This window comes from Lacerta agilis, chromosome 7 (genome assembly GCF_009819535.1).
Source record: "Lacerta agilis isolate rLacAgi1 chromosome 7, rLacAgi1.pri, whole genome shotgun sequence".
Taxonomy (NCBI): domain Eukaryota; kingdom Metazoa; phylum Chordata; class Lepidosauria; order Squamata; family Lacertidae; genus Lacerta; species Lacerta agilis.
In genome coordinates, this window is record NC_046318.1 from 85,288,967 (window position 1) to 85,308,202 (window position 19,236).

Consider the following 19,236-nt stretch of genomic DNA (forward strand, 5'->3'; position numbering starts at 1 on the left):
TTCCTACCCTGCCCCAAAAAAGAAGGTCCTGATCCTTTTGGGGTATATCTAAAGCTTATTGGGTAGATCTAAAGCTGTTAACTGACTGTTGGGGATCTCCAGCACTTTGGAGGACAGTTCCTATGGCCAGCCTAGCCACAGATTCTGAATTCAGGACTCTTAGCTGTCACCCAAGCCCAGCAATGGTGCTAAGGGGGAGCCAGACCCCCCCCCCATGTCTCCATTACGGGCTCCTCACTCACTGCCTTCTGTTCTCCCCCTTGCAGGATGCTCCTCGCTCGGACTTGGCTGCTGGCCCTGGTGCTCCTGGCCGGATTTTGGGTGACCCAGAGCTGTGATTCTGATGTGAAACATTCTAGTAAGACCTGGGGAGAGGCAGGGGAAAGTGGGGCTGGTCTGTGGGCGAAGCAAATGGTTCCCCTCCCTGTGATCACTCTTATTCCTCCCCAAACCAATAGCTTATAAGCTGCTTTGTGATGGCGAAAACTTGGGCGTCCTCTTACTCAATGAGTAGGGGGGTGATATTTATCTGTAGGTTAACTGCTAGTTCTTAATATGAAGGAAACATAGAAGCATGTTGGTGGCGACTGGGCGAACAGGATGCTGGACTAGGTGGGCCCTTTTGGCCTGATCCTGCTGCGTCAGGGCTATTCCTGTGTTCTTACTTCTCCCCGTCTTCTTTCCATCAAGCTGTTGCTCCAGCTCTCAACTTGGCCAGAGGCCGCCCAGCCTGTCAGTCCTCCACTTACTTACACCCCAGAGATCCGTCAGCCGGCAAAGCTGTCGATGGGAACTCTGACGGCGTCTTCTTTCATGGCTCCTGCACCCACACCAACTCTGAAGATGGACCGTGGTGGTACGTGGACCTGGGGGAGCAGTATTACATCTCCTCCGTGGTGGTGAAGAACCGCTTGGACTGCTGCGGCAGTAGACTCCTGGGAGCCCAGATCCGCGTTGGAGACTCCGTGGCTGACCATGGACAGTCCAACCCCCTGTAAGTTCCAGTTGCCTCTTCCTTCCCCACTCTCTCCTCAGCAACTACATCTTGGGAGACACCCTCAAGGTCACTTGCTCTGGATTAGTACACACACACACACACACACACACACACACACACACACACTTGCATATCATACATCCCTGCATATTTTACACAAACTAAACCAATCAGTGATCCATTATTACATCCATCAAAACTTATATATACTGTTGAATTTATCTTAATGCTACCAGCATTTTTAAATGAACACATTTTTTACCCATATATTCAGAAAACATTTTCCAGTCTTCTTTAAACGCATGTTCTTCTTGTTCTCTTATTCTATATGTTAAGTCTACCAGCTGTGCGTATTCCATCAGTTTAAGTTGCCATTCTTCTTTGGTTGGGACCTCGCTCGTTTTCCGTTTTTGGGATAAGAAGACATGGGGTGCGGTAGTGGCATACAGAAATAGTCTTTTTTGACACCTTGGAATTTCCCTCTGAATTATCCCCAACAAAAGGACTCTAGTTTTCTTTTGGAAATATACTTTTAAACATTTTTTTCAATTCATTATATATCATTTCCCAATACTCTTTTACCCTTTTACAATACTTCGTTACATCGCCAGCACTTATCTGATTTAGACTTACACATTTTAGCAAGTCTGCTCGGAGTTAAATACCATCTGTAAATCATTTTCAGGCAGTTCTCCTTCAGAGTACCATGCTGTGGACTTCAAATGGCTCTTCCAAAGTTTTTGGTTAACTTCTAGTTGCTTTTCCCTATACGTAATGTGGGGGAGACAGAGCAAGACTTGGTTCTGGCCATATTTCAAGACCTGCTTCTGTGTGGAATGGCAACAGCCATTTCCTGCTTCTTCTCTGACTCTTCCACTCGGATGCTGTTTCATAAGTTTCATAAGCCCAAGGCTGAACTTCTAATCTTTCCTCCCCAATGCCCCTCCCTCTCCATTAACCTCCCTTCTTCCCTGACACTCCTATCTCCCTCAGCAAGCACAAAGCTGAGCTGTTCCCTTTGACTCTTCTCCATCCTGCCCCCTGCACCAGTTATTTGGTACATAGTCCACTGGTGGGCTGCCCACTTTCCCTTTGACCCTCTAGACTTTGGACTGCAGCTCCCATCATCCATAACTATTGGCCATGCTGGTTGATGGGACTTGTTGTTGTTGTTGTTGTTGTTTAGTCGTGTCCAACTCTTCGTGACCCCATGGACCAGAGCACGCCAGGCACCCCTGTCTTCCACTGCCTCCCATAGTTTGGTCAGACTCATGTTGGTAGCTTCGAAAATACTGTCCAACCATCTTGTCCTCTGTCATCCCCTTCTCCTTGCACCCTCCATCTTTCCCAACATCAGGGTCTTTTCCAGGGTGTCTTCTCATGAGGTGGCCAAAGTCTTGGAAGCCTGTACTTCCAGTGAGCACTCAGGGCTGATTTCCTTCAGAATGGATAGGTTTGATCTTCTTGAAATCCATGGGACTCTCAAGAGTCTCCTCCAGCACCATATTGATGGGACTAGAGCCCAACAATATCCAGAGGCCCACAGATTAGCTATCGTGTCATACAACAACATTGACCATGCGATTCTCAGAGATGGACTGTGTGGGATGGACTCTGAGGTTCTGTTCCTACCCGCACGGACAAGTCCAGAGAGTGTCATCAGGAAGTGCTTTAGGAATCCCTGGCAGCTGTGCTACAGGGCTCCCACAGCCATGGAAATACCCCAGAGGGTTGACGGAGTCATTCTGAATTGCTTCCACCCCAAGGCTGACCACTTGTTTCCCTCTGCAGCTGTGGGAAGATTACAGATTATGGCCGTGGCTCCATCAGTACCTTCCATTGCCAAGGGATGAAGGGTCGATATGTGAGCGTGAACCACCCCGGAGAGCCAGCTATCCTGACGTTGTGTGAGGTGGAAGTCTATGGGACAAAGCTGGAGGATGAGCCTTAGAGATCACCAGCCATGTGTCGTGCGGAAAGGGGAACGGGCAGAACTGATGGATCCGGTGTTGGTTGTCCAATAAATATCCTTTGAGCAGCCTTCTTTTGCCTCTCCAGTTTGTTCCTCAGAACCAAGGGAGGTCTTGATTCTGCCTGTGCCAGGGAGCAGAGCCCTAGGGGAGCCCAAGTGACACCTATGTTCAGTTGAAAGAATATGTGCAGCTTGCAGACTTAACATATGGAACATGTATTTCCCAGACACAAGCACTGCTCACCTTAACCACGTCTGAACGCTCCCATGCTGGTCACCAGTCCAGGCTCTCCTTTGGGCTGGTGATTTTCAGGCACCCCACTTGTCACTTTCCCCCAGGATGATTCCCTTGATCGACCAAGCTTGTTACTCCACCAAAAAGAGAAATTGGGTTCATCGGACATGACTTGTTTTTGAGAAACCCATGCTGGGTGTTAGGAATCACAGCATCCTTTTCGAAGTTCTCGCAGACTGACTGTTGAATTATCTGTTCTAGGACCTTTCCTGGTATCAGTGTCAAGCTCACTGGTGGGTAGTGACTTATATGCGGAAATAAACCAGGTGGAGGTGCCCATCTGTTCTATGGCACAGAGCAACTGCCTTCCTGCATTGCAGTGGGTTGGACTAAATGACCCTTCAACTCTGCAATTCTCTGACTAGGCTAATTGTGGTGCTTAACTAGTCAGCCCAAGCCATTGCCTGACAAACAGATTGGTTTGCAAGCCTGTTCTTATACATTCTACCCACACAGATGCAGGTTCCCAAGAATTGGAAGGGATCCAGGGCATCATCCAGACTGACCCTGCTAAACCCACATCATATACCAAAAATGACCAGGGCTACCAAGACCCTCGTCCCTAGCAAATTCCGAGCAAAAGTTATCACAGTGGGCAAAAATGACACCTTGTGCTTTTTGGGTGGGGCAGGGGGAGACATTTCCCTCTTTATTTTACAAAGTTCAACACTGAAGTCTTACACAAGGCTAGTGTTTGCCCAAGTAAGCCTTGCACACCCCTGATAAACAGGTCTTGAGCAATACCTCTGTAATCATAAAAACCCCCAAAAGATTCAGGACAAACTGAAGAAAGTTCAGGAGGAGTGGCATGATTTCTGCAGCCCTGTGGGGTGTGTGCCCTTGGCGGGGGCCAAGTTCCCTAACACCTGTTTGTGCCCCTGCTGGTGCTAAAATCCTGCTTGCTGGATCCCCACAGACAACTGTTCAGCTGGACAGGATGCTGGACTAGGTGGGCCATTGGCCTGATCCAGCAAGCTATTATGTTGTTGTTGTAAAAAGTGGGTGGTGCTGGAGCCATGGGGGTCTGCCTCCCTGTTAGCATCAGGAACAGTCAAAAGATGGGCAAGGTGGGCTCAGAGCCAGAGACCTTCGGGGGAATCAAGAGCCCGGGGGGGGGGGACAGGAGTGGTGCAAAATGTTCCTCTTCAGTCCTTGTCCGCATGGAAATGGGGTGAGCAGGAGAGAAAGAGAGAGTTCTGGGAAATTACGGGGGAAATGGCAACGCTTGCATTAGCATGCTACTGTTACATGTTTTCAAAAGTCAGCCTGCAAGAGCAAGTTTGGGGAAGTCAGTGAGGTGTGGTAGCTGTGTGATTAAATCTGTGGTTCGGTGACCCTTGAAATGGGGAACCTGGAAACTAAGGCAAGAGGATGAAAGGTTGGGGCAGGAGACCGCTCACTTGGATTTCATGCGCTTGGGGTCTCTTGCCTGAACTGTGAGGTTGGCAGGACGCATTCCTGGTCCAAAGCTCCCTGCAGTGAACTCTTGGGCTGTTGTTCCTTGACAGGTGGGAGAAGCTGCAAAGATCTAATTCACATTAGATCAAATCTCATTCACATTCAGACTTTCTTCTTTACCCTGAGACCCAACAGACTTCTAACATGCTTTCGGGGGGAGGGGGGAATACAGCATGGTAGCCAACTAGGTTTTACTCAGAGCTATCATTTAAATTAACAGACATAACTTAGGGGCCATCACACTTTTGCTTAACCCATATTTTGATTGCATTGTGTACTAATTAATTTCCCCGGGGTCCAAGGTCTTTTCTTGGTTCAGCAGCCAGTAATTTTTCAAGGAAACATGTTTATTCTTTATTTTATTTTATTTTATTTTATTTTATTTTATTTTATTTTATTTTATTTTATTTTATTTTATTTGACCTGGGTGAAAGAAAGCCTTGTTTCACCCCTGCAAAAGAGGAAGGTCATCCTGGGGGTGTCCCAGGATAGCCAGTTGTTGTAAAATATGACCATCCCATAGAGAAAGATGACTCACGTTTTCACCATCAGGACAGCAGTTTATAGGTCATTGGTTTGGGGAGAAATAATAATAATAATAATAATAATTTATTATTTATACCCCGCCCATCTGGCCGGGTCTCCCCAGCCACTCTGGGCGGCCTCCAACAATCAAAATACAATACAGAGTCACAAATTAAAAACTTCCCTAAACAGGGCTGCCTTTAGGTGTTTTCTGAATGTCAGGTAGTTGTTTATTCCCTTGACTTCTGATGGGAGGGCGTTCCACAGGGCGGGCGCCACTACCGAGAAGGCCCTCTGCCTGGTTCCCTGTAGTTTTGCTTCTCGCAGTGAGGGAACCGCCAGAAGGCCCTCGGCGCTGGATCTCAGTGTCCGGGCTGAATGATGGGGGTGGAGACGCTCCTTCAGGTATACAGGACCGAGGCCGTTTAGGGCTTTAAAGGTCAACACCAACACTTTGAATTGTGCTCGGAAACGTACTGGGAGCCAATGCAGATCTCTCAGGACCGGTGTTATGTGGTCCCGGCGGCCACTCCCAGTCACCAGTCTAGCTGCCGCATTCTGGATTAATTGCAGTTTCCGGGTCACCTTCAAAGGTAGCCCCACGTAGAGCGCATTGCAGTAGTCCAAGCGGGAGATAACCAGAGCATGCACCACTCTGACAAGACAGTCTGCGGGCAGGTAGGGTCTCAGCCTGCGTACCAGATGGAGCTGGTAGACAGCCGCCCTGGACACAGAATTAACCTGCGCTTCCATGGACAGCTGTGAGTCCAAAATAACTCCCAGGCTGCGCACCTGGTCCTTCAGGGGCACAGTTACCCCATTCAGGACCAGGGAGTCCCCCACACCCGCCCGCCTCCTGTCCCCCAAAAACAGTACTTCTGTCTTGTCAGGATTCAACCTCAATCTGTTAGCCGCCATCCATCCTCCAACAGCCTCCAGGCACTCACACAGGACCTTCACCGCCTTCACTGGTTCTGATTTAAAAGAGAGGTAGAGCTGGGTGTCATCTGCATATTGATGAACACCCAACCCAAACCCCCTGATGATCTCTCCCAGCGGCTTCATATAGATATTAAAAAGCATGGGGGAGAGGACAGAACCCTGAGGCACCCCACAAGTGAGAGCCCAGGGGTCTGAACACTCATCCCCCACCACCACTTTCTGAACACGGCCCAGGAGGAAAGAGCGGAACCACTGTATAACAGTGCCCCCAGCTCCCAACCCCTCTAGCCGGTCCAGAAGGATGTTATGGTCGATGGTGTCAAAGGCCGCTGAGAGATCCAGCAGAACCAGGAAACAGCTCTCACCTTTGTCCCTAGCCCGCTGGAGATCATCAACCAGCGCGACCAAGGCAGTTTCAGTCCCATGATGAGGCCTGAATCCTGATTGGAAGGGATCCAAATGGTCCGCATCTTCCAGGCGTGCTTGGAGTTGTTCAGCAACCACCCGCTCAATCACCTTGCCCAAGAATGGTAAATTTGAGACTGGGCGATAGTTGGCCATATTGGCCGGGTCTAGAGATGTTTTTTTAAGAAGCGGTTTAATGACCGCCTCTTTCAGCGGGTCTGGAAAGATTCCCTCGCAGAGGGAAGCATTCACCACCGCGCAGAGCCCATCGCCCAGCCCTTCCCGGCTAGCTTTTATAAGCCAGGATGGGCAAGGATCTAGGATACAGGTGGTCGGTTTCACTCGTCCAAGCAGCCTGTCCACATCCTCGGAGGTAACAGATTGGAATTGATCCCATGAAACATGACTAGACAGGGCTCTAGCACTCTCCCGCCCCGGCCCTGCTCCCACGGTGGAGTCTACCTCCTTCTGAATCTGAGCGACTTTATCTGCAAAAAACTTTGCAAAAGCATTGCAGGAGATCTTGGGGTCCCTACCAGACCCCGGTGATAAAGGTGGTTCTGCTAGGTTGCGAACCACCTGGAAGAGTCTCCTGCTGCTGTTTTCCCTGTGTGTGTCTTGGGGGAAAAGACAGTTCTCCCTGGGTTTCTCCCTGTGTGTGTCTTGGGGGAAAAGACAGTATTTGGGTTTGTGTCTGACCCACAGACAAGTTCCCTTCTTACAACTCTTACCAACACCTGGCGGTTCAGGCTTGCAGCTCTGGGCATCCTTTCAGGCTTAAGGAAGCTGAAGTTCTGTCCAAGTCAGGGGAACCTAGCAGATGGCTTCACAAAACCTTTGAGATTCTAGATCCATGAATTTGCCCAGTCTTCTAGTACTCTATCCTTTCTCACCCTGCCTTTCTACCCCTCCCCCTCCTGCTTTTTCTCCCAGCGATCCATGTCTGTTTGTGACATCACAACAACTTTGACATCACCGTAGCCATTACACTTGGACATCATCGTAGCCATTGGCAACAACTACAGAAACAGCTGCACAACCCCCCCCCATTGGGAGGGGGCAAGAAAAAACACTACTTTAAACATGTATGCATTTAGAAACTTAGCGTTGCATTTGTTTTATATGAAACCAGGCAGACACAGTTTTGCTTTTTAAAAAAGGCATTTATTTAGGAATATATATATATATATATATATATATATATATATATATATATATTTAATAAGAATTTATTGGATTTTAGTAATAAACATACACAAAATACAAATATATACACTACAAAAACTACACAAAATACACACAAACACAACACTTATTTACTCATCCTTATCCTCTTTATAATCCTAAACTTGGGACTTCCTCACATCCTCTCTTTTGCGTTCATTTCTAATCTTCTTTAGTAACTTTGTAACATTGTAAAATCTACTTTCTTATATCTAATCTTAGTCTTACAATTATAATCAACATATGTTACATCTTAAATCTTATTCTTATCCAACAAAACATCAAATTCCACATCTCAACTTCTTTTATCCTTTCTTCACTTAACTTTGTTATACTGTAGCCTATATTTCTTCTGATTCCAATTTCAAATATAAAAAACACACCTTAACAAATACCTAAATGTTTCTTCCATTCTCATAGTCCGTTTTCCCCTCTGGTTTCGGAGTTCTGTGGTCAGCCTTTATAATATCCCCTTCAATTCATACTTTACCCCACCCCCTCCTGTCCATCACCACCCTTCCCATTACCTTTCCCATCCCCCACAGGTCTCCCCCCCCCAAATTCCCCCAATCCAGTTTCTTCGTCTTCTATTATTTCCTTCATGTTCAGTTTTACTTCTTTTTCTTCTGTTATTTCTTCATGTTCAGTTTTAAACTTAGTATTCCTCGTTGTAACTTCCTCTCCTCCAGAATGTAGCATTCTTCTTGATAAGTAGTTACTGTAACTTTGTCATAAAGTATCTCTCCTCCACTCTCAGCTCCGTATTGCATTTTCCATGATTGTTGTTCTCGAACCCTTGGGCTCCCACCCCAGGGGTTCACTGTATTGTCCAAACTGTAGGCTCCCTGCCTCTCACGCCAAGGGAGCCTTTCTTGTTTTCCAACTTGTGTGTCCTCCTTTTCAGCGAATCCCTCTGGATCAACATCCTTTCCATCTTTTCCATCGAGTGGGTATATAAAACAATTCTCTAAAGTAGTTCCAACCTGGGTAAACTTGTCTATAACTTTCTGCTGAAGTAGTTGAAATTCTAACAATAGTCTTTGCTGGAATGGTGTCATTGTTGAGTCTAGCAAACTTCAAGGACACCGTGGGATTTGAGTAGGCAGGGAGTGATGGGGTCTCAGTAATTTTCCAACTGCGCGATCCAGTCCAAAGCCGCCATTCCTTGCCTGACCCAGACTCCTTGGCCAGAGGGTTAACGGTATCTTCCCTTTTAATTTGTAGCCCACAAGAAGAAATAAATCAAACTCTCAGTCTACCCCCCAAACAGGGTTTTCTAAAGTATACAAAATCAGCGCTAAACTTTTAAGCAAGTCTTAAGCGGCTCCAGCTCCTTTGACGTTACTTTGATCTTGCCGCTGTCAGAGAGAGACGGACTTCCCCAGTTTAATCTCTCTCTGTAAGCCAAATTTTAGACTTTTATTTTCAAATTATACTCCGTACTTACAGAGACCTTGTTTTGAGTCCAAATAGAGGAAAAGTGGAGCGCTCAAAATCCATCAGTGCTCGCTGCTTCGTGTCTTCGGTTAGCGATGGTTCTTCAGCGCCGCACCGGAGCCTGGCTCGCTCAAGCCTCCCTTTTACAAGGGTTGCTCGAGAGCCAGGTCGGCACATCTGGCGCCCGATAGAACCCAAGCCCTCGGGATGCCCCTCCCGAGGTTTAACGGAGCCCGCAGCGCAGTTGCGGTCACTCCAAACCCCCGAAGACACCGGAGCCGAGATGGCTCCCGACTGCACGGAATGGCGCTCACACCGGAAGTTTATTTAGGAATATAAACTGCCTTGCTTCCGTCCTGCTGTTCTCTTCATTACTTTCACGATCGGTCTTGAGAAAAACCTCACCAGCTTCCTGGAAGGCAAACAACACGGTGAGTGGGATGGCCTCCGTCCAGCAGCCTCAGCCAGACCCTCCACTGGCTGCTGCCTGGCAACTTCACCCCGGATGTCCTTGTCAACTTCCACTGGTTTCTACCCATGAATATCCACTGGTGCCATTCACCCTGCGCCCAGAGGATGGCATCTGCCACCCCTGAGCACGTATTTCCCAGCCACAAGCACTACTCACCTGGACCACGTCCGAACGCTCCCATTCACACACGCAGACACACGCCATTCGAAGCCTCCCATTCACACACGCAGACACACACCATTCGAAGCCTCCCATTCACACACGCAGACACACGCCATTCGAAGCCTCCCATTCACACACGCAGACACACGCCATTCGAAGCCTCCCATTCACACACGCAGACACACACCATCCACCATCCCATGAAGAATGTCTGTGGACGCATTCACTCACCAGCCGCTCTGCATTCATTCATTCACACACACACACACACACACACACACACACACACACACACAGCTTCAAGTCATGAATATCCACACAGCCTCTGTCAACTGACTTCCAAAGGTGACCTACAGCCAGCTGACATCTGCAGCACCTTATGGCACCCACTGGCTTCTGAATGCAAACTCCACCAGCCAGCTTCTGCCAGGTCTGTTTCCAGACACCAGTCAGCTCCTGACTCTGGAAAGTAGCTGCTGTAATAAAAATTAGGTTCGGCCCCAGAAGGGAGTCCACGAACCCGAGGGAGAGCCTCAGCAGGGCTCCCCTCCTGTCAAGAGCACCTAAGAACAAATAGAGACGATAGAGAATCTCCCAAAGAATCTCCCAAAGCCCTTTATTAGAAAACTGCTGCAGCAGGGTGTTTTGCAAGCAAAAGACCCCCAACAAAGGCGCGCAAGCTCCTATATAGACTTTTGAAATTGCCCCCCCCCAGCTCAAGACCACCCCTCCATACATCACAAATAGGGAGGGTCTGTTAGCAGTGATCTGAGCATCCTGGATCCTGCCCCCCTGCCTCCTCTTGCCCTCCACCAAAAACCCATCAAGTGAAGCAAAAGATATTTACATTTCCCTATTTCCCAGCCAAGTTATGGTAATCACACCCTTTTGTCTGGCACTCAGGTATCAGGATGCCAGAGATTATCACTCAGGCAGAGGTCTGCTGAGTAGCTGGAGGGGCAACCTCCCCCTTTGTTCCTGAGACAAAGAAATACTTGGTCAGTTGGGAGTCAAAATGGAGTGAGGCCTGTCTTCCTGTGCTGTTTTTCAGACATGTGGCCTTATTTGTTTTGGCACATTAATAACAATTATTATATATAAATAAAATACCTTAAAATTCTTACAACACTGCCTTCAAGCTGCGATCCCACCCAGCAAGCAAACTTGCCTTCGCCCTGTTCCTCGGCATCCCATTGCGCGATGAGTGCCCCCTTCCTCCTGCCATTTTGCCTCCCTGAGGAAGGAGACCCCCCCCCCCAGACTGACGTCTGTGCTGGGAAGAGGGAGAGGCCCACCTTTATAGCCATGCAACTGACAGGTCCGTTTGTGACATCATAGACAGCCCACAGCCAATGGGAGCAGCTGTGGACGCAGCATCACCATAACCTCTTTGGGCATCACAACTGTGGCTGCACCTCAGCAGTGACTTATTTCTTTGTCTGTTCATTATTAAAAATACCATTGGTCCCCACCATTCACCTGTACTGATGCTCAGGTGGGGGAGATGTTTGGCCCAGCTGCTCCGGGTGTCTTCACACCCACCCCACTGGGAACCCGACACTTCCTCCTGGGACAAATCCTGCCACTCTCAGCTCATCCTGGCTGGCACCGTGGGGCCCAGGGCAGAGAGGGGCCCCCAAAGAGTGCGAGGACCTCCCACCTGGCTCTGACCTCCAGGGGGGACCTCCAGGGGGGACAGGAAAGAGGGAGGTGGATTTGGGAGGCATGGAATCAAAAGCGCTCATGAGAGAAGGTTGAAGGTGGGCAAATGCTCACATGGAAGCCTTTACGCACAGGAGCATGTATTTATGCACAATGTGGACACAGGTGTCATGCATGTCAGGTAAGTTTGGACAGAGTAAATAGAGAGCTGCCGCAGCCCCAGTGTGGATTGGAAGCGGCTTATGTCTCATTTTGGGACCTTTAGACAACACCCTCCTCATCCAAGTGGCAGCCCAGAGCTCCCCCCCCCCCGATTCATATGAAGTCCCTTTGTGTAGAACATGCTCTTGCACAGAACAGCCTAATAATAATAATAATAATAATAATAATAATAATATACATTTTTGCTCTTGCAGGTGCAACAGGCAGGAAAGGAGAAGTATTAGACTTTCATTCTTCTTGGAGTGATAGATTCACGTCTCTCCCCCCCCCCCCCTAATGCCTTTTCATACAAGGAATCAGGTACCCACGCCTGCATGAATGCCCTGGGGTGGACACAGTGGCACAGTGTGGGGGCCACAGGGGCAGTTGTCCCGGGAGCAAAATTGTTAGGGGCGCAAAATTTCAACACCCGGTGCTGCCTCAGTACAGCTGCACCCTTCTGTCGCTGGGCTCTGCTAAAACGACTTCTCAGTGCAAAGCAAGAAGGGACCTCTCCCCACAGCAGAATGGCGCTTCTTAACCCCCCCAGATGATGCCAGGTGCTGGCAACCCCCTTGCATCACCTCTCGCTCATTGGCTTCCGCTTGATCCATGCCCCCAGGGGCAGCACCTGCACTATGGAACTCCCTGCCACTTGAATCTACCCTTTTCCATGCATGCTGAAAATTGTTAACTTTTTTTAAACAAGCCAGCCTAGATATTTCAAAGGTTTGTGTGTTTTCGTCTAGTTTTTAGTTTTACTGGTTTTATGCTTCGAATGTTTTAAAAGGTATGGGGTTTTTGCAGTTTTTACTGATGATTTTATTGTTTTGTCAACTGCCTTGTGGTTTTTTTTTACAATTAAGTGGTGCATAGATGTTATGAAATAAATTAATAAATATTCTGTCTTGAAATATTGCAGTTGTTTTTGCCCTGGCCTCATTTGTGGTGAGGGACATTCCCCTTTTCTGCTTTTCTCTTTATAGGTAAAGGTAAAGGGACCCCTGACCATCAGGTCCAGTCGTGTCCAACTCTGGGGTTGCGGTGCTCACCTCGCTCTATAGGCCGAGGGAGCCGGCGTTTGTCCACAGACAGCTTCCGGGTCATGTGGCCAGCATGACAAAGCCGCTTCTGGCGAACCAGAGCAGCGCACGGAAATGCGGTTTACCTTCCCGCCGGAGCAGTCCCTATTTATCTATTTGCACTTTGACGTGCTTTCGAACTGCTAGGTGGGCAGGAGCTGGGACCGAGCAACGGGAGCTCACCCCGTGGCAGGGATTCGAACCGCCAACCTTCTGATCAGCAAGCCCTAGACTCTGTGGCTTTATAGGAAGTGATAAATGCTGAGTTCATGCAGCGCCCAATTTCTTCTGAAAACGACTGAAATATCCACAGGTATTGGGAAATGGCTGGTTCTATCGCTGCTTTACATTTCGGTGTGTTCAGGAACAGACACACATTCCTCAGAATAACAGAGCGGGTGTTCCGTCTGGAGATTCCTCTCTCTTTCTGAATAGCATTAACAAAACTCCACAAAGCTCTCATGCATAGATTTATTGAAGATAACCAAGGCACATGTAGAAATATCACTCACATTCCAATAGGCTGTTCTATGGCGAGAAGCTTTTTATGAATTTCTCTGTGGAGCTCTGTAAGGACAAAGTGAGCCTGCCCTTCTTCTTGGGTATTGCCAAAACTAGACTGCTGCTAGATTACAAAGGAGGAAGGGATGTACAGGGGAACTTTGGCTCCCGAACGCCTTGGAAGCCAAACGTCCGGCGTGGCTTCTGATTGGCCACAGGAAGCTCCCATAGCCATCATGATCAAGAGCCACACAATGAACAAGGATGAATGAAACTGATTAATGCTGCAGTTGCTGCTCTCTGGCACAGGCAAAATCCTAGACTCTCTGGGTTTTCAGGCCCCAAGAAGTCAGCTGGAGAGACGAAGGGAGCCCTCTCGATGGAAATTTATTGGAGAGACAACATCCATTTCATCACATTTGCCCTTCCCTCAAAGCACACACAGGTATGGACCTCTAGCACTGGTCTTCTGCCTTGATGCCATACACCTCCACCTCACACAAGGTCAAGTACTCTTCGTGGTCAGGGATCTGGACACTCACATAGCGGCCCTTGAGCCAATCACAGTTGAAGACACTGATGGATCCACTCCTGTTGTCTGTGATGGTCCCACAGCTGCAGGGAGAGAAAGAAGGTCACCCGTAGGGTGGGATCCATGTGGAATCTCCATCCTAGACTGGAGAAATGCACTCCTAAGCTTACAGCGTTCCTAATGATACCGCAAGAATGCGCTCTCCCTCTAAGGCTGGCCTCCTGGGCAGATCTCGTATCATTCGAGAATGTTGCTGCTACCTGTCATTATAGTCTAGACCAGGGGTAGGCAACCTAAGGCCCGGGGGCCGGATGCGGCCAAATTGCCTTCTCAATCCAACCCGCGGATGGTCCGGGAACCAGCGTGTTCTTACATCAGTAGAATGTGTGCTTTTATTTAAAATGCATCTCTGGGTTATTTGTGGGGCATAGGAATTCGTTCATTTTTTTCCTCCTTCAGTCCGGCCCCCCACATGGTCTGAGGGACTGTGGACTGGCCCACCGCTGAAAAAGGTTGCTGACCCCTGGTCTAGATCCAAAATAACTACCACCTGCTTGTTCCATCTCTGTTCCCAAATGTGGATCAGAGTCTCTGTTCCGCCCAGAAGAGCATAGTTTAAAAAGGAGACAGAACCCTCAATTTCTCCTACTCCCCAATTTTGACTACAAAGTGGAACTCTTAAGAGGTAACCAGTCCACATATCTGCCATGAACTGGCTGGATGCAGAGAAGCGGTGGGAGGCATCAGTTGGGGAACCCCTGAGGGAATCCCCTGGGGAAGAAGGCTCAGAGTCGGGGGACTGGTGGTGGGACAATGATACATGGAGAGAGGGAGAAGAGGGAGCCGACTGGGAGGAGGAGGAGGAGGTGTTGGAAACTGAAGAGGCAACAGGATTTTGTGAGCAGGAAGAGGCTGTGGCAGAGGGCGGTCCAGACTCAGAGGCAGGAGAGGAGGGGGCCTAGGAGACAGAGATGAGGCCGGCTATGGTAGAATCCAGGTGTCTCTCTCTCTCTCCTCCTGCAACCAGCTCCCCACCCCCTTGGTCTCCCCGAACACACAGAGAAATGAAAAGAGCAGAGGAGAGGTTGGTTGTGCACAGACGCAGTCTCTGATTGCTTGGGGGAAACCCTGGAGTGGAGGGGACTGTGGGAAGTCAGGGACCTTCAGTCCTCGCAATTGCCTCCTTGGGGCAAGACCTACTGGGAAGAGTTCCTGACATCACCAGGCCTGCGCTATCTTGGTTTCTTTGAATAAAAGTGGAACGCTCAGGAACCAAGAGGACAAGAACTTTTAAAAAATAATAATAATAGGGGGGAATTATTATTTATTTGCATTGTAAGCAAATGGGAACATTAGCAGGATTTTAATCTCACTTGTAAGGTAACAAAGATTATGGATATACAGTATTAGATGGACAAAAAATGTGGATAATAGATTGATGTGTGGTTGCAAGCGTTGGCATTACACCCAAGGAGGGGGCGGGGGGTGCCATGAGATTCAGAGAAATCTCTTTATATAGATTTGTAATTGACTTTGCTGTAAAATTATATTTGTAAAATCAAATAAAAATTATTATGATGATGAGAGAGAGAGAATTTCAATGACCATGGTAGGTTTTTTTTTTAAAAAAATTGCTGACCTACTCCTGACATACATCAAATGATATTGGATGGATCTGGGATGTCTTTGTTACAGGGATTGAGGGTGTGGGAAATGGAACTTACAGGCTGTTGGACTTGCTACGGTGAGCCATAGCGTTGCCTACACGGATCTCAGCTCCCTGGAGTCTGTTGCCGCAGCAGTCCTGGCGGTTTTTCACCAGCACGGTGGAGATGGCATACTCGTCGCCCAGGTCCACGTACCACCAGGGGTCCTTTTCCTTCTGCGTGTGGGTGCAGGAGCCCGAGCTGAAGGCCGCGTTACAATTCCCGTCCACGGCTTTGATTCCTCCTGTAAAAATCTCATGTCGGTAGATGGAGGACTGGAAGGCTGGGCGGCCTTTGGCCAAGTTGTGAGCTGGAGCGTGATCGGAAGGAGATGGAGGGAGAATAAATGGTTAGAGGGTTATACAGCCTCCATGTATGCTCCTCTCTGGACAAGAACAGGGAGCAGCAGAGACCAGGGGAGGCTTTGCAAAGCCCTTCAGGAGGACCCCCCCTTCAGTGATCAAAGAAGCTGCAACAGAAGAGGGAGGAATATTGCCACACTGATATTAAAATAGTTGCATTGCCAGATTTTAATTTTTCATGGCCATCCAACCCAGAGGTGAGGTTCTGCATTGTTTAAAGGCTTTTAAACCACCTTGGTAGAAAGGTGAACTGAACAAGCTCAGAGACGCGGCTTCTCCAACCTTGGAATGGCTATTGCAGGGTGCCAGAGTTCATGCCTCCCCCCCCCCCACCTCCCTGCATTTTGGGGGGAGCCCAGTCCTGCCATAAGCTGGTGGTACTGAGAGCTAGAGGCTGAGTCTGGTCCTTTCTCCTTCAGCCTGACACACCTCGCAGGGCTCTCGTGAGGATAAAATGGGGGTTGTCATTGTGCGGTGTAAGGGCAGGTCAAAATTGCAGTGACAACAAAGACGTTGCCCTCATTTCCTCCCAGTGAGAATTACATCTCAACACGATGTCAGAGATTTCAAGTGTGTTGACTGACTGCCATCCTAGTATATAATATCCCAGCACCTTCACCCACATTTCACCTGAAGGAATGAGCTACCAAGATGGAGGTCGCATTGGGAAAATGGGAAATATAAAGGTGTGCCAGCTCCCCCTCCCTCTCCCCAAGCAGTCCTGAAGGATAATGTAGAATATAGTCCTACGAGGGCCATCTTGGTACTGAGTACGAAAGCACACTGAACATGCTCAGAGACCGGCCCTCTCCAGCCTTGGCATTGATGTCAAAGGATGGCATTGTTCATGGCCTCCCCAGACCCATTTTTGGGGCATGCCCAGTTGTGCAATGGGTTGGTGGTACTGCGAGCTGGAGACAGCACCATCAGGATGTCTCTTGGAAACAGCAGCCACCTCCGTGCTTCATCCTGTCCTCTTCCTGGGGATGGATGAGCCTCAGTCGGAACGCAAAAGGGGGGAATCTGCTGGAGGGGGCAATGGAGGGGCAATGCCAGGGGCCCTTCCCAACCAAAGGAATGCACATGCCAGATAGTTAACTCTTTATTATCAAAGAGAACACGGTTGCTGCTGGAGCTCTGGAGACCTAGGCATGCCAGTCTAGCATCTTGGTAGGTATTTCCAGGTCTGCACTTTAGGGAGCGGTTGCAGCAACAGGGGACATTTCCTCTGCCTCCGTCCGACTCTTGCCTCCTGGCGGGAACAGTTCCTCCCAAATCACTGCCCCCCCTCCTGAGTTAGGCACCAGCCCCTCTTCCCCGGGCGCACACTCAGCAGCATCCTGCCAGTCCCTGGCAGGAAATCCCATCACTGCCTGTAAGCCTTTGGTTAACTACTTTTCTATGAATAAATGTGATTTCCCCACTGGATGAGATGTCGCCAGTTTGGGGAGGAATAGGAATGCTTTGGTGGTGGTGGTGGGGGAGAAGTATCACTTGGGTTGGGGTCTGACCCACAGGTAAGCCCTCCCTTAGCAGCTCTTACCACTTTGCCATTCAGACATGCAGCTCCGGGCGTCCCCACGTGCTGCCAGGAGCGCCAGGGCCAGGGACCAAGTCCAGGTGATGAGCATCCTGCAAGCGGGGAATGGAGACGGCCGTGAGGAGGAACCCGTGAACAGGGGCGTTCCTAGCCCCTTGGCCACCCGGGGCGGGAAGCGAAGAGGCACCCCTGGGGGCGGGGCATCGTGACGCGTGCGTGCGTCATGACGTCATGACGCACGTTCACAGCGCGATGCCAGGCCCCCGGGGAAAAAAAGGAACATAGCAGGCGCTTGAGAGCGCCCGCTTTGCTCCCCCCCTTCCCTTTTGGCTTCTTTCAGTGCCGAAAGGGGAGGAAAAAAGGAAGCAAAGCGGCGCTTTAAGCGCCGGCTTTGCTTCCCCCCCCCCATTCAGTGCCGAAAGGGGAGGAAAAAAGGAAGCAAAGCGGCGCTTTAAGCGCCGGCTTTGCTTCCCCCCCCCCCATTCAGTGCCGAAAGGGGAGGAAAAAAGGAAGCAAAGCGGCGCTTTAAGCGCCGGCTTTGCTTCCCCCCCCCCTTACAGTGCCGAAAGGGGAGGAAAAAAGGAAGCAAAGCGGCGCTTTAAGCGCCGGCTTTGCTTCCCCCCCCCCCTTACAGTACCGAAAGGGGAGGAAAAAAGGAAGCAAAGCGGCGCTTTAAGCGCCGGCTTTGCTTCCCCCCCCCTTTCAGTGCCGAAAGGGGAGGAAAAAAGGAAGCAAAGCGGCGCTTTAAGCGCCGGCTTTGCTTCCCCCCCCCCCCCATTCAGTGCCGAAAGGGGAGGAAAAAAGGAAGCAAAGCGGCGCTTTAAGCGCCGGCTTTGCTTCCCCCCCCCCCATTCAGTGCTGAAAGGGGAGGAAAAAAGGAAGCAAAGCGGCGCTTTAAGCGCCGGCTTTGCTTCCCCCCCCCCTTACAGTGCCGAAAGGGGAGGAAAAAAGGAAGCAAAGCGGCGCGTTTAAGCGCCGGCTTTAATAATAATAATAATAATAATAATAATAATAATTTATTATTTATACCCCGCCCATCTGGCCGGGTCTCCCCAGCCACTCTGGGCGGCCTCCAACAAATATCAAAATACAATACAGAGTCACAAATTAAAAACTTCCCTAAACAGGGCTGCCTTTAGGTGTTTTCTGAATGTCAGGTAGTTGTTTATTCCCTTGACTTCTGACGGGAGGGCGTTCCACAGGGCGGGCGCCACTACCGAGAAGGCCCTCTGCCTGGTTCCCTGTAGTTTTGCTTCTCGCAGTGAGGGAACCGCCAGAAGGCCCTCGGCACTGGATCTCAGTGTCCGGGCTGAATGATGGGGGTGGCTTTGCTCCCCCCCCCCTTTCAGTACCGAAAGGGGAGGAAAAAAGGAAGCAAAGCGGCGCTTTAAGCGCCGGCTTTGCTTCCCCCCCCCCTTACAGTGCCGAAAGGGGAGGAAAAAAGGAAGCAAAGCGGCGCGTTTAAGCGCCGGCTTTGCTCCCCCCCCCCCTTTCAGTGCCGAAAGGGGAGGAAAAAAGGAAGCAAAGCGGCGCGTTTAAGCGCCGGCTTTGCTCCCCCCCCCCCCTTTCAGTACCGAAAGGGGAGGAAAAAAGGAAGCAAAGCGGCGCTTTAAGCGCCGGCTTTGCTTCCCCCCCCCCTTACAGTGCCGAAAGGGGAGGAAAAAAGGAAGCAAAGCGGCGCGTTTAAGCGCCGGCTTTGCTCCCCCCCCCCCTTTCAGTGCCGAAAGGGGAGGAAAAAAGGAAGCAAAGCGGCGCTTTAAG

General features: G+C 49.7%; 2 protein-coding genes across 2 annotated transcripts in view; one reads left to right on the forward strand and one right to left on the reverse strand.

Moving 5' to 3' along the window:
• Window positions 1–476: 476 nt before the first annotated feature.
• LOC117050500 (fucolectin-like) lies at window positions 477–2,976 on the forward strand. The gene is made up of 3 exons (XM_033156169.1): window positions 477–510; window positions 646–997; window positions 2,789–2,976. The coding sequence occupies exons 1-3, from the start codon at window positions 477–479 to the stop codon at window positions 2,946–2,948; spliced, it is 546 nt and encodes a 181-aa protein (XP_033012060.1). The 3' UTR covers window positions 2,949–2,976.
• Window positions 2,977–13,790: 10,814 nt separating this feature from the next.
• Window positions 13,791–19,236, reverse strand: part of LOC117050501 — a 38,112-nt gene continuing 32,666 nt past the window's right edge. Inside the window, exons 10-12 of the mRNA XM_033156170.1 lie at window positions 17,479–17,567; window positions 15,592–15,883; window positions 13,791–13,950 (exon numbers count right to left, since the gene is read on the reverse strand). Of these exons, the coding sequence (XP_033012061.1) occupies window positions 13,791–13,950; window positions 15,592–15,883; window positions 17,479–17,567 (541 nt within the window). The remainder of the gene's footprint in view (window positions 13,951–15,591; window positions 15,884–17,478; window positions 17,568–19,236) is intronic.

Excerpts from the sequence above, each read along its gene's own strand:
- LOC117050500 (XM_033156169.1), top strand. The coding sequence starts at position 477 with ATGGCGAAAACTTGGGCGTCCTCTTACTCAATGA. Across the intron at positions 511-645 it reads GGCGTCCTCTTACTCAATGA|GGCTATTCCTGTGTTCTTAC; the intron begins GTAGGGGGGTGA and ends CTGCTGCGTCAG. Across the intron at positions 998-2,788 it reads GGACAGTCCAACCCCCTGTA|CTGTGGGAAGATTACAGATT; the intron begins AGTTCCAGTTGC and ends TTCCCTCTGCAG.